We start from the raw sequence: 15687 nt of genomic DNA, 5'->3' as shown, positions 1-15687 counted from the left end.
CTAGTAGGTAACGGAACCAAAGCATAAGCCCGTGACAAGAAACTAACTGGGGAGGGGGGTTCTCCTCCACAGTACATCTGAAAAACAGGAAGGGAAGCAAATCAAACAGAATACCTGAATGCTCCCGCACGGGCACACCCCTCTACCTGCAGGTAGTCTCTGGGTCTGTCCTCTCCCAGGCTGATGTCACCAGGCAAACCAGAATGTCCTTGGGAAGGTCACACATTCCTACCAAACAGTGATTTCCTTTAACCGTTTAAAGAAGGTGTGGGGAAAAGCTGGGCCATAACAGAGCACCATAACTACAAGTCTGCACACCCCTACCTGCTCCTGCTTCATCTCCACCCCAAGGCTCCTCTGGGTCCCATTCCTGATGCTGACTGCCCGCCTCCCTTTTCTTTCCTCCGACAGCTCAAGGACCGTCGGACAGAGGAGCCGATGCAGCGTTGGCCTAGCCGTGAACTCCCTTTCCCTTTCTTGGGGCTGAGCCCCTATGCCCTGGGCGGGGCAGTGGAAGCACTGACCAGAGGGTAGCCACCAGGTGATTTGAGCCTCAGAGCCCAGGCAGAGCAGAGGCGGGCTCTGACGTTTCTTCAGCCCCTGCAGGAACAGTTCTTCCTCTTTGGTGGATGAAGAAGGGGAAACAGCAGGTGTCTTGCCCTTCTCACCTCCCCAGAGAGGGGTGGGAGGACAGCCTGGAAAGTTCCAAATGCTCACAGAGGCTATTACTTTGAAACATCTTACTTAGCACTGAGCAGAAGGCAGGATGGGGAAGGGGGGATATGAGGCCTCTGCTCTGGGCTCACGTGCTTCTGCACATCTGGGAGCTGAGGCCTCAGATGGGGTCCTATATTTAGACCCGCCAGGAGGAGTGTAACAAGTCACCGTCACCTCCAGGGCCAGCCCCCCACCTCCACACTGACAGATGACATATGACTCAACCCCACAGAGCTCCAGCTGAGAGGGGAGCTATCACTGAAGCTGAGGGTACAATCCAGGGCTTCACCAGTCACTCTGCCCTTGCTCTGGGCCCTTTACCCACCGGAGCCCCAGGTGCCTGGGTTGTGCTCCAGGCCCCCTGAAGGCAGGACCACTCTGGGAATGCAGGCAGGGTCAGCCCCAGAATGAGAAGGGAGGGAATCCCTGCTTCTTAGAGACTGACACATGAATCTGGAGGGAACCAGGGAACACAAATGGCTACAGAATCTCAGAGGTGAATGTCTTGGGGGAAGACACACAGGTCTTTCAGCCAAGGATCCAAGGTTCTAAACCCCTCACTTGAACCTGTTGAGCAACCAAAGCCTACATTCCTCACAGTGAAGTAACTGGCAGATGGGATCCCAAGAATCCTCAGCCTTTTAGAACAGAGTCAGGTAAAATCAGACCCTAAAGGTCTCGCCATTGCCATTGTTTCACCCTTATTGAGATCTGGAGATCCCACCTTCCTTATCTGACTAATACCAGAGGCACGGAATGTGAGAGCTGGAAGAGGCTCTTCCCCCTGGAAACCATAAATGCTCTCTGAGACACAGAAGGGACCTAGGAGGCAGAGACTACCCAGGCCAGTCTCCTTCCAGCTGAGAACAGGATAGGGAGGGTTGGGCTCAGGCAATAGGCACCACCATTTTTTTTTTTTTTTTTTTTTTTTTTTTTTTTTTGCGGTACGCGGGCCTCTCACTGTTGTGGCCTCTCCCATTGCGGAGCACAGGCTCCGGACGTGCAGGCTCAGTGGCCATGGCTCACGGGCCTAGCCGCTCCGCGGCATGTGGGATCTTCCCAGACCGGGGCACGAACCCGTGTCCCCTGCATCGGCAGGCGGACTCTCAACCACTGCGCCACCAGGGAAGCCCGGCACCACCATTTTTAAAGCACTTACTATGCTGGGTACTGCAGCAGGCACTTTCAGTACATCGTTTCATTTTGTCCTCTGACGCTGTTGGTCAGTGATCAGGTGGGTAAGCAGGGTATCTAGGATTTGCTCCCAGGTCTATCTGACTCCAAAATTTGTACTCTTATCTCTTCTACCAAATGTGAAGCCATATTAAAATAACTGAACCACAATCGCTTTTTTAAAATGAGTGGCAGAGCTGTAACTATTTAAAATCCAAATCTCCTAAATTCTATTCTGAAGAACTTTGTTATTTTATTTTTCCAGATCCTTCCCTTGGGCATTAATTACATTGGTTTCTAGTGTCATGTTGAAATACTGCACTTTCCTCAACATATTAGGAAGTATAATTTTTATCAAAAATAATTTTTAAATTGGAAAAAAAAGATATTCATCTTACCTGGTACACTGGTGGTTGCAATTAAATGGTTTGCTTAGCCACTATACTAGATGGAGTGGTGGTGGAGACACATCATTTTAAAAGACATACATGAAGGACCTATCACCTGTAATGTATAGGTTGACTAAATTTTGCCATCCCACCAATGAGAGAAGCAGCCTATATATTAAGGATCCAGTTTACTTGGAATCTTCCTAAAATAGGAAGGAATCTTCCTAAAATATACTCTAGTATAGTGGCTAAGAGGGAGGATTTTGGAGCTAAATATCTGGATTAAAATCCTGGTGGCATCACCTAACAACCTGTCCAAGGACAAGAACAGTACTTTCTGTGACTTATTTACTTTCTCTAAAACATTGGACTAGTAATAGCAGTAACTTTATGGGGTTATTGTAAGGATTACAAATGAATTAATTCATACAAAGCACTTAGTGCCTGGCACATAGTAAGCACTCAACAGATGCTATTAATTCTTATTAGGTACCAAACCCATTAGCTAGAGCTTAGGGAACAAAATGGTAATAATGACAACAATAATATTTCAGCTCTGTAGTGGTTTATGGCTTTCTCAGCCCTTCAACACAAAATATCTCTTTTGTCATTTCTATTCCTGGCAGTGCCAAAGGAAATAGCATTATTGTATCATTTAGCTAGGAACGGCATAATTGACGAAGGCAAGAGTGGTTGCAAAAAGCCTGTGATATTTCTGCATTGGTGTAAGCCAGTTGTTATGGCAACCGTCCCCAGTCAACCCCTTGCCAGGAAGAGAGAGACCCATTTTTGGAGCTGTCACAGCACATCTGTTTTTCCACTCAGCTGATTAGCTCTTGTTTGCAACAATTAGCAGATGGAAGTAAAAATGAAAAAAAAATTTTTTTAAGGAAGCAAATATTTATTTTATCCACAAGTCTGCTTTCTAATACAGAAACAGACCTTTGGTTATTTTAGGAAGATTCCAAGTAAACTGGATCCTTAATATATAGGCTGCTTCTCTCATTGGTGGGATGGCAAAGTTTAGTCAATCTATACGTTACAGGTGATAGGTCCTTCATGTATGTCTTTTAAAATGATGTGTCTCCACCACCACTCCATCTCTGCATGGCTTTGTTGTAGGAGCTGACTCAGCACACACTTTCCACACTGTACATCTCATATGAACACACTGAAGCAGAAGAATACAAGGCTGGTGGGCTAGGAAACCTGAATTCTGGGGGCAAGTCTGCTCTGAACTAGCATGAATAGTATCCTCTCCCTGCCTTAGTTTCTTCACCTGTAAAATGTAACTTGGATTCCCATGCGCTCTGAAAGGCCAAACAGCTCCAGTATTTACCAGATATGTGAATTTGGGCACAATACCTCCTACCCCTCTTTGAGCCTCATTTTCCTCAGTGGTAAAATGAAAAAAATAATATCTACTCTAGAGAGCTGTTGTGAGAATGAAATAAAATAATGTATTAAAAAAGCACCCGGGGCTTCCCTGGTCGCACAGTGGTTAAGAATCCAATGCCGGGGACACGGGTTTGAGCCCTGGTCCAGGAAGATCCCACATGCCGCAGAGCAACTAAGCCCGTGCGCCACAACTACTGAGCCTGTGCTCCAGAGCCCTCGAGCCACAACTACTGAAGCCCGTGTGCCTAGAGCCCGTGCTCCACAACAAGAGAAGTCACTGCAATGAGAAGCATGTGCACCGCAACCAAGAGTAGCCCCCACTCACCTCAACTAGAGAAAAGCCCGTGCAGCAACGAAGACCCAATGCAGCCAAAAATAAATATATTAAATAAATAGATTAAAAAAAAAAGAAAACTAAATGACTTACTGGGCATACAGTATATGACACCTTAGGTATTTAGTTTAAAAAAAAAAAAAAAAAAAAGCACCCATCCCAGTCCCGGTGCATTAGTGGGTGAGTCCTCAGTAGGTGAAAGTTTCCTTCCCACTGTATACTTGCTTAGTAGGTGGAATATTCAAACTATCTGACAATCAGCTGCACACGGCACTGAAACTGGTCCCTGAGGTCCCCTCTCGCCAGACATTACCCCCTGGAGTTGCTGGACCATTAGAAAATCTGGGTGTCCCAGGGAAAGAGACAGGCACCTCTCGTGGCCAAGGAGCACTCAAGGGGTTCTGGATGGCAGCCACTTACCATCTAGAACAGAAGTATTTCAATATTTTAACAATCAGCATGGTCACACCAGTGCATCCCAGCTACCTGTAAGGCGTTATTTTAACAGAGACTACAAATATCCTCAACAAAAACAATAATGATGATGTTGGTTACTTTTCTTGGGTTTCAGTCATTTATAAATATTCAGTTTAATTCTTCACTACATGTGATGGTGGGAAAGGTAGATTAAGGATCAACTACCCCTAACCCCCTGCCATCACTATAAATAAATATAAGTTAGGCTTGTATCCCTTTTTTGCTATAGACCAGGATATTAATCTGGTACGTGTTAGATGGAAATACTAGCCAAGCAATACCAATACTGACAGTGGCATGGGTTGTATTGCACGTGCCTTAGTTCACTGAGTCACAACACAAAGACTCCAGTCACTGTTACCCACTTACCCACCCAGTGTCCCTGGGCACTTAGACTGGCAGAGCCTTGGATTCCTTGTCTATAAAATCAATGTCATCGTGCCTAACTGGCATCCTCACAGGTAGTGAGCACTTAAGAATAATATTTGTAAAAGTTCTATGCAGACCTGGGATGTTATTATTCTATTCTTATAAGAAACTGGCTATCAGGAGAGAGGGAAGGAGAAAAGAGGCAATAAACATGGGTAAAGGGAGAACTGTGTTAACATATATATATGTCTGAGATACAAGCCAATGTCACAGGCAGGGAGGGAGACCAGAGGCTCGATGTCAACAGAAGGTTGAGGGAAGTGACCTGAGCCAAACATCTCAGGAGATAATCCAAAAATGCTTGGCCAGAGAGCAGGTAGGACAGCACAAAATTTTCAAGGTACTGAGGGCTCACGTGAGGAGGCAGTTTGTTATGGTATGTCCAGAAGAACATATGGTACATTCTAGCACATACAGAAAGAACTGTGTTTGCCTCAAACACCTTAGGCTGAGAGAGATCAGAGTGTGTGTGTGTGTGTGTGTGTGTGTGTGTGTGTGTGTGTGTGTGTGTGTGCAGACAGGCAAAGCTGAGCTCTCCAACTAAGCTAGCGCCTGTAACATGAGGACCTGTAGGTTGCAAATGACTGACTGATTACCTTGGAAATCTGAATTATTTACTACAGAGGAGGGATGTTAAGTATTTGGAGGGTTGTTATAGGTTGAATCGTGTCCTCCAAAAAAAAAAAAGATATGTTAAGGTGCTAGCCCCCAGGAGCTCAGAATGTGAAATTATCTGGAAATAGGGTTGTTGCAGATGTAATTAGTTAAGGTGAGGTCATACTGAAGTAGGTGGCTCGCTAACCCAATATGACTGGTGTCCTTACAACATGATGGCTATGTGAAGACAGACAAACAGGGAGAACGCAATGTGATTACAAAGACAGATATTAGCGATACGGAGCTGCTAGCCAAAGAACGCCAAAGATTGCCAGCAAACCACCAGAAGCTAGGAAGAGGCAAGGAATGATCCTAGAGGCTTCAAAGGGAGCATGCCCTGCTAACACCTTGCTTGGACTTCTAACCTCCAGAACCGTGAGATAATAAATTTCTGTTGTTTTAAACCACCCAGTTTGAGCTACTTTGTATGGCAGCCCTAGGAAACCAGTATGGAGTGGCCACGGCTTTGATCCCAGGACAGGAGGAGAACCCACTTCAACTTGTTAGCTGGCCAAGGGCAGCCCCAAGGGAGTAAAGGGGGTGTCTGTTGGATTGTACCACGGGCGCTTTCACTGGTGGCTGCTGGAATACTGGGGCCCCTGCTGCCCCTCAGACACTCACAGACGATGTTGTCCTAACCGCCTCCAGGTCTGTCCCTAACAATGAAGCCATGCAACTTGCAGCAGTCACAGTCAGGGAAATCTAAGAACCTGGGTTTCTGATGGCTTTACTGAGCTGCTGAATCAACAAAGTCTGGAACCATCTACCTCTTTACTCACAGGAGAAACTTCATTTCCTATTGCTGAAGTCATTTTGCTCAGGGTAATCTGTTAAATACAGTTTCTATGTTGAGCATCTTTCTTTCCCTCTTAAAATCATCTTCCCGAGTCATAGTATGCTACTGACGCACTCAGTTTGTAAAAAACTGTACTGACCTTGACTTTTAGATTAACTCTTAGTATGCCAGCCAATATTTCCCCAGTAGCACTGTTTCAAAGTACTATCACACTAAGCGTACCCCCTAAAATTTTTCTTCTCCTACACTGCTGAGTTGATACTGTTTTTACCCAGCATCTTTCAACTTTATGAGTGTCCACATGAGATGGCAAGAGGAGATAAGTGGAGACTGTTGTGAATATGATAGTCAGTTCATGCTGCAGCTTCAAGCTGCCCCGGTGAACTGCTGTTTGGACTGCGTGTCAAAGTTTGACGGTGATCTGGTCACATTCCATTAGCTACCTGGTTTGAAGCATAGCCTATTTGAATTAAATATTGTAGTTAGGCTGGTGAAATCAAAATGGAAATACAAATGGGAAAAGAACAATTTGGTTCAATTTCTCAAAAATAAAATAGGATCAAGGGTCATTCTGCTGCATTTTCAAAATAAAAGCACTGGTGGCATGCAATGGTTTTATTCCACTGGCATTGGCATTGCATACATTGCTGTCATATTTAATCTAAATACCACTTATTCACACAAGCAGAAGTGAAAGCATATTAGGATCAATATACTATGCAGGCCACCATACGAAGACAATGTCCATTTGAACTACTACTGATTATACTTTCAAGGACTCGTCTTACCCAAAGCCTGGCTCACGGAAGAGAGTATCAATGTTTATTGAATGGAATGCTACTTAGCCATAAAAAATAATGAAATAACGCCATTTGCAGCAACATGGATGGACCTAGAGATTATCATACTAAGCAAAGTGAGTCAGACAGAGAAAGACAAATACCATATGATATCACTTATATATGGAATCTAAAATATGACACAAACGAACTTATCTCCGAAACAGAAACAGACTCACAGATACAGAGAACAGACTTGTGGTTGCCGAAGGGGAGAAGGGATGAGGGAGGGATGGATTGGGAGTTTGGGATTAGCAGATGCAAACTATTATATATAGAATGGATATACAACAAGGACGTACTGTATAGCACAGGGAACTGTGTTCAGTATCCTGTGATAAACCATAACGGAAAGGAATGTGAAAAAGAATATATATATATATATATATATATATATATATATATATATATGTATATATATAACTGAATCACTGCTATATAGCAGAAATTAACACAACATTGTAAATCAGCTATATTTCAGTAAGATAAAAATTTTTTTTAAAGTTTGTTGAATTGAACTGACAAATGGAAGATTATTCCTGTGGACACTCTTAAAAAGACTCTTTGTTGGAAAGAGTAATTCTCCATTTGAAAAATAAAAATGTGAGGTTTGTGTAGGACTGAGTCTCAAGAACTGCAGCCTGGTCCCAAAGCATCTTGGATGCAAGCACACATCCTGAGAGAATCTCTGAGTCATACACAGAGCAACTGGGCACTTGCTCCTGAGAGGCACTGTCAAGGTCTCCGCCCCATAATCTGCCTACTCCTCAATTTATCCACTACAGCAGGCAAAATGCAACACTGGCTTTTCCCTGATGAGAAGGGAACCAGTTTCAGGCAATCTGGGCAACAGAAGCTCACCATGGACCACTAAACTGCCCGTAAATAGAAACACTCCACATATTTTCTTCAACCCAGCTGAAACTGAAAAGTCACAAACACCTCATGAGAAATGTACAAAGCCAAGAGCAGGTTGCTCTTATTTGCATTTTGTGGTTCTGGGAACACCAACTTGCCGCGGATTGTAACGGGAACACCATCTTCTGAGTTATGCCACACTAAATATTAGTTGAGTGGCCTGTTATGCTTTCCTTTAATAATAAATAAATCAAAATCTACAGAGAAATTTGTGAATACCAATAGTTTTAAAGCCCTCCTCAAACTACCCTCCAAATTCATCTTCTCCTTTGACTTTTTTACCGATGTATTCATTCATCCAACAGATGCTTATTGAGCATCTAGCCTGTATCAAGCACTACACCGAGAGCTGGGCATCCCAAGTCCCTGCCAGAGTTTAGAGTCCAGTTGGGAGACCTGCTTACCAACAACTGTTGGGTTGGCCAAAAAGTGACTTTGGTTTTTAAGTAAAAATAAAAGACACATTTTTCATTTTCACCAAGAACTTTATTGAACAACGTATTCAATGTTTTATTCCACTACTTTCTGCCATTTTTCAGGCAAATTCATCATTCCATCTTCCCAAAACTTTTTATCTTTTTGAACAAAGAATTCTTCCAGGTGCCCTTTACAGTCTTCCAGGGAATTGAAATTTTCTCCATTAAGAGAATTTTGTAAAGACCAAAATAAATGGAAATCTGAAGGTGCAATATCTGGTGAATATGGCGGATGAATCAAAACTTCCCAGCCAAGCTGTAATGGTTTTTGCCTGGTCATCAAAGAAACATGCAGTCTTGCATTACCCCAATGGAAGATTATGTATTTTCTGTTGACTCATTCTGGATGCTTTTCACTGAAGTGCTGCTTTCAGTTGGTCTAACTGGGAGCAGTACTTGTTGGAATTAACCATTTGGTTTTCCAGAAGGAGCTCATAATAGAGGACTCCCTTCCAATCCCACCATATACACAACGTCACCTTCTTTAGATGAAGATCGGCCTTTGGTGTGGTTGGTGGTGGTTCATTTCACTTGCTCCACAATCTCTTCCATTCTACGTTATTGTACAGTATCCATTTTTCATCGTCTGTCACAATTTGTTTTAAAAATGGAACGTTTTCATTATGTTTAAGTAGAGAATCGCACACGGAAATATAGTCAAGAAGGGGTTTTTTTGCTTAACTTATATGAAACCCAAACATCAAAGCAATGAACATAACCAAGTTGGTACAAATGATTTTCATTTCTTGATTTGGATGTTTTGAGTATGTCAGTTATCTCCTGTGTGGTATAACACTGATTGTTCTCAATTAATGTCTCAACTTGATCGCTGTCAACTTCAACTGGTCTACTCGACCGTGGAGCATTGTCCAGTGAGAAATCTCCAGCACAAAACTTTGCAAACCACCTTTGACACGTTCAATCAGTCACAGCACCTTCTCCATACACTGCACAAATCTTTTTTTTGCATTTCAGTTGCATTTTTACCTTTCTTGAAATAATAAAGCATAATATGCCAAAAGTGTTGCGTTTTTTCTTCCATCTTCAATATTAAAATGGCTACACAAAAATTCACCAATTTTGATAAGTTTTTCTTAAATGCACACTGATATGACAGCTGTCACAATACAATCTAACAAAATTGTTTTGAATGAAGTTAAAGACAACTAAGTGTTACTAGAGCCATCTTAAGGAAAAAACGGAACAAACCTTTTGGCCAACCCAATACAATACAATGGTCATGGTTTTCTAACGGAAGGTGTAAAGGCTGCAGTGGAAACTCAGGAAGAAGAACCTTAGTTGGCCAAGGATAAGGGAAGGCTTCCTAGGGGAGTTGCATTTGCGCTGAGACTTGAAGATTGAGGAGGAATGTTCCAGAGTTCTGAGGGCCATCCCAGATGATGTAACAATATATGGAAAGGTTTAAAGGAATGACACATAAGGATAGATTTGGAGAATTACCTGTTGTTCACTTCTGTTGAGGCATTAAAAACAAGTAATTTGGGGAAAAGTAACCTGAAATGAGGCTGGACAGTACAGAAGCTAGAATATGAAGGGCTTTGTTCCCCATTCAAAGGAATCTTGACTTTGTCCGACAGTGTTTCTCAAAGTGGGGTTCATGAGGTCCCTATGAAAATTTTTATGTTTTTGCTTTTGTTTCAATGATAGTTTATTAATAATAATAAAATGGGAGAAGTTGCAGTAAAAACATGTTCCAGATCATCTGGATGGCTAATTGCCACACAATTTCAGTGCCCATATTTATGTTTATTATTAAGCCGGCACTAAGCCAACAGAGATGTGCCAGTTAGAGGCCAAAGGAGATGCTGTTTAAACAAACAGATCACTCTCGCTGAGTAAAGTGGTGGGAAAACTGGGTCACCACATGGTATGCGGTAGTAAGGTTGACAAAATAACTCAAAATAATCCATGCCGTCATGCTCTGAAACATATTCACATTGCAAAGGACAACTGAGTTTCACAAAACAATGTCATTTGTCTCATTAAATTAAAGCTGTTTACTTGAACACTGCTGGCTTTGTAATTTTTTCATAATACATTTTTTTCCCTTTTGGTTTTATAGCATTACAAATATAAATGACTAAGTAAGTGTGTGTCTAGTTTCATGGTTTTTAAAATCAATTTAAGATTTAAGTAAACACTGGAATCTGCAGGGATTTTCTTTTTCTCTAAAATGGGTCTGTCCATTATCCAAGTATGAAAGAGAAGGCCATTGAGATAGAATAAATTTGAGCATATTGGTGTAAGCCGATTACTGTGTTAGGAGACCACCTTGGCAGTCACACAGAGGAAGGAAAGCCCAGGGACAGGATGGAGATGGAAAGACCTCTAAGGAGATGACTGCCGAGTCCTCGTGTTAAAAGAACCCATTTGCGGGGCTTCCCTGGTGGCGCAGTGGTTGAGAGTCCGCCTGCCGATGCAGGGGACACGGGTTCGTGCCCCGATCCCGGAGGATCCCACATGCCGCAGAGCGGCTGGGCCCGCGAGCCATGGCCGCGGAGCCTGTGTGTCCGGAGCCTGTGCTCCGCAACGGGAGAGGCCAAAGCAGTGAGAGGCCCGCGTACAGCAAAAAAAAAAAAAAAAAGAACCCATTTGCTTGATCCAAGAGAGCTGCTCTCAGGCCAGAGTGTTGTGGAATTAACATGCTGACCTGACAAGCAAAGCTGTACAGTGCCTCTGTTTCAGGGTATGCGGTAACTAGCCCGAAGATTCCCAAAACTTCTATATGTGTCATTTCATAGAGGATTCTGTGGTAATGCCAGTACTAAATTAGGGTGAAATCCCAGGTTTTACTACAGAGCCAAAAAAGTACACAAGAGAAGTTGCTATGTATCTGGTAACAAAAAAACCACCAGGACTATGGCATATAGTTCTGTAAGCCAGCTGGAGCTGAAATCTGTCTCTTCACCAAGCCATGTGTCACTGGGGCTGCATCTATCCAGGGAAGGTGACTTTTTCTAATTTACACAATGGCTGGATGAACCTGTCAAGCCAGGACCCTTGTAGAGGGCTGCATCTTCTGGAGGGGGCACCTTTTTCTAACTGCATGAAGGTATTCTGTGGGCCAGCTGTGACTTAATCCCGATTTTCTGAAATTAAGTTCTGGTTTGTCATCATTATCACTCACCAAACCAGAACCCTCACAGCTCAATGAGGAAAAAGGATTTTCTTCTTCCTGAAAGTTCTGTGAAGTGTGTGACCTCCCCATAAAAAGGCATAGTACCAAGGCTCTCAGCAAATACAAAGAAAGAGTTGCCCTCTGCTTACCTCAGGGGCCATCCAGAATGGGGTGCCGACAGACGTGTTTCTCCGCAGACGTGTACTGGTGAGTTGAGCTGAGACGCCTATAAGAAAAGGGTGTCACAATTCAGCAGTGAGCAGAAGATGATGCTAGACCAGGGGCTGGCAAACTTCTTCCATAAAGGGTCAGACAGTAAATATCTTAGGCTTTGCGAGCCTAAGGCTCTGTCACAGCTACTCAACTCTGCCATTGTAATGTAAAAGCAGCATAGACAACACAGAAGCAAATGAGTGTAGCTGTGTTTCCACAAAAATTCATTTATGGATGCATAGTTTTAACGGTCATAAAATATTTTTCTTTTGATTTTTTCCCAACCATTTAAAAATGTAAAAACCATTCTTAGTTCACAGGCCGTACAAAAACAGGAGGCAGGTCAGATTCGGTTCACAGGCTGTAGTTTGCCAACCGCTGTGTGGGAGCACATATCTATCTAAATCGAGCATTTCTACCATACTGCTGCAAAATTGGAATCAAAAGAAAACATCAAGAACTAGGATCAACCCAAAATACCTTCCTACTATATTTCCAAAATATTTCAGGTGATATCTTTCTTAAAATGGTGTTTCACGTGATGGAGGAAGAAAATTGGCATGTATTATCTATAATAGAGCATCAGTGTAGACGTAAAAAGTTTTCAGTGCCTTATCTTACCTAGAAGGCTGGAAATCTGACATGAAAAATACATTTGTCAAATGGAAAAAGAAATTGACTAATAATATTATTATCTAGGGCTCAACGTTGAGGATCTGAATTTTAATATAATTCCAATGTACTTTGTCATAGTCTTAAGCCAGCCCTCTTCTTTATGCCATAATGGATGTAAAGGTACACTGGATTAGGAGTCATAAGACCTGTTTCCCTTCTCAATTATGTCTTTTCCTAATTGTATGACCTCAAGCAGACAACCTCACTCTGAGCCTCAGTTTTCTTACCTTCAAATTGGGGATAATGCTACTCATCACACCTATCACAAAGAGTTCTTCTTAAATACCAAGTAAGAGAACAACTATGGGGGCTTCCCTGGTGGTGCAGTGGATAAGAATCCACCTGCCAATACAGGGGACACGGGTTCGAGCCCTGGTCCGGGAAGATCCCACATGCCACAGAGCAACTAAGCCCATGCGCCACAACTACTGAGCCTGCGCTCTAGAGCCCGTGAGCCACAACTACCGAGCCCGCGAGCCACAACTACCAAAGCCCACGCACCTAGAGCCCATGCTCCACACAAGAAGCCACCGCAATGAGAAGACCGCGCACCACAACGGAGAGTAGCCCCCGCTCGCTGCAACTAGAAAAAGCCTGCACGCAGCAACGAAGACCCAATGCAGCCAAAAATAAATAAAATCAGCAACGAAGACCCAATGCAGCCAAAAATAAATAAAATAAGTAAATTTAAAAAAAAATGGAACTGTGAAAATGATTTATAAATTGTAAAGTATTTTACAAATACAAGGTATTCTTTTATACCAAGCAAAATCTAATGCAGCCCTTAAGAGAATAACAATGGTGGCCACTAATGATGTTGATAAGAACTTAGAAATCTGAATACGTATGCTCATCAGCAAAGAACATAACTTTAAAACATTAGGCATAGATTTGCCAAGGACCATGGGTTGTTTTCTCAGGGTAGTTGTTGTGCTAACTGCTTTCATTCCTTATTCTTTATTAGGAAGCCAAAGAGGGCTCTTTAAATTCTATTTAAACCCTCTGCAATTTTTCTTTGCTTTTTAGTAAATAAACCAATATACTTAGTGTAATTCATTTATTTTTGAGTAATTTCTTCAGAGCAAATGATTCACTGATACATTTTAACACTGAATTCTTTCTTACCAATAAAACAATGAATATTCAAAATCATCAATCTTTTCTCCTACTACGCTGACAATGATAAAGAACATTTTATTTTTTTATTTTTTTATTTTATTTTTTTATTTTTTTCTTTTTGCGGTATGTGGGCCTCTCACTGTTGTGGCCTCTCCCGTTGCGGAGCACAGGCTCCGGATGCGCAGGCCCAGCGGCCATGGCTCACGGGCCCAGCTGCTCCGCGGCATATGGGATCCTCCCAGACCGGGGCACGAACCCGTATCCCCTGCATCGGCAGGCGGACTCTTAACCACTTGCGCCACCAGGGAGGCCCAAGAACATTTTAAAAAGTGCTTCTGTAAATGGTTTCTCATTATTTATAACAATCATGCTGAGGTACTAATTGTTGTTGAACCTGTTTAGAAGACTAAACCATTCGATAAACTTAAAAAGGAAAACCAAATGGTTTGTTGGTTTGTGACTATCAACACAGGAGTGTCACAAGCAGATATTTAATAGTTCTCTGGCCTTAGGTGATATTGTTCTGCGTTTCCTTTCACACTTCCATTTCCTGTTAATGTTTCCAGTTCAACCAGCCTCACATGTAGCAGCAATAATCACAATTTAAAGGGGTGTTAGCTTTCAGACCCAAAGGACTATTTTACCTTCTGCTCACTGGGAATAAGTATGCCTAAGGCTACAGAAAATCATTTGAAAGACCAAACTGCTTTCTCTTTTCATATGCAAAAAAGAATAGACAAAATGTAAATTATAGACAATTGCCCTGAGATGTGAAATCCTTCCCAGAAAACCAAAGTCTTTCCCTCGAATTCTTCTTTTGAAACGCTTTTATATTCTTTTTTTAAAAATTGCTTCTACAGCTGCATAGCACAGGGAGATCAGCTCGGTGCTTTGTGACCGCCTGGAGGGGTGGGATAAGGAGGGTGGGAGGGAGGGAGACGCAAGAGAGAAGGGATGTGGGAACAGATGTATATGTATGACTGATTCACTTTGTTATAAAGCAGAAACTAATTAGAAAAAAAACAAATAAAATAAAATAATAAAAATAAAAAAATTTTTAAATTGCTTCTAAAGCTGAAAATAGATTAACAAACAGCATCTCCTAGGGTGATCCATGTGGTGAACGACCCCCCATTCTCCAGCCTGTGTGTGACTGGAAAGGCCCTCAGCCTATGGCGTAGAAGAGAGGCCCCAGTCTTCTGAGACTGCAATAAATTGTTGCCCTTGGCTAAACTGCACACATCAAGAAAACAAACGACAAGCAGTCATTACCAAAGTCAACGAGCTTAACTCCTCCTTCTGTTGTCAGAAGAATATTATTCCCCTTGACATCACGGTGGATGATTCGGTTATTGTGCAAATGCTGAAGGCCCTGCACGGTGTCCCACCGCCACCAGACAACAGAAAAGAGAAAAGGAAAATTTGCATGGTTATTTTTAAACAGTTACCCTACTATTAAAAATCTAATCAAAGTCCACATTTGGCTACACCTCCCTATTACACCTTGCATATTATAGGGCAGTTTCCCCTTGTTAATATGCAATGGGGAGCCAACCAATGACAAATTGCTCCCTCTGCCCCCAGCTTGATGGACGTCCTTACCAAGAGGGCCCCATATAAGATGTATGAGATCACTGCTTCATCCAGCCGCTGGCCACACCTGAGTAGACTTTTGACAAGCTCGGTGACGGAGCCCCCATTACACAGCTGCAAGAAGAGGTGCCGGGGGAGAGAGACAGCAAGAGAACACATACAAAAAGAAAAGAAAAACATATTAAGAAGAAAAGCCCACTTATTACTGACTCAACGTAGTAAAATAAATTTGCAAATCACAAAACTCCAGGTCAGAACAATTAAACTTCACTTTTCCATTACACAATCAAATCTCATTCTGTGTGTGTGTGTGTGTGTGTGTGTGTTTATTCAAGGTGATGATTT

The 15687-nt window shown here is 42.5% G+C and overlaps 1 protein-coding gene across 1 annotated transcript in view; it reads right to left on the bottom strand.

Annotated features, from left to right (window-relative positions):
* The window catches only part of MYO3B (myosin IIIB), a 381433-nt gene that overhangs the window by 353516 nt on the left and 12230 nt on the right, over positions 1-15687 (bottom strand). The window contains exons 3-5 of the mRNA XM_060106164.1: positions 15352-15456; positions 15022-15121; positions 11892-11968 (exon numbers count right to left, since the gene is read on the bottom strand). Of these exons, the coding sequence (XP_059962147.1) occupies positions 11892-11968; positions 15022-15121; positions 15352-15456 (282 nt within the window). The remainder of the gene's footprint in view (positions 1-11891; positions 11969-15021; positions 15122-15351; positions 15457-15687) is intronic.

The sequence above is a fragment of the Mesoplodon densirostris genome, chromosome 8, assembly GCF_025265405.1.
Source record: "Mesoplodon densirostris isolate mMesDen1 chromosome 8, mMesDen1 primary haplotype, whole genome shotgun sequence".
In the NCBI taxonomy this organism is placed as follows: Eukaryota; Metazoa; Chordata; class Mammalia; order Artiodactyla; family Ziphiidae; genus Mesoplodon; species Mesoplodon densirostris.
The sequence above is the reverse complement of the archived record's forward strand: the minus strand, read 5'-3'. Positions and strand labels throughout refer to the sequence as shown.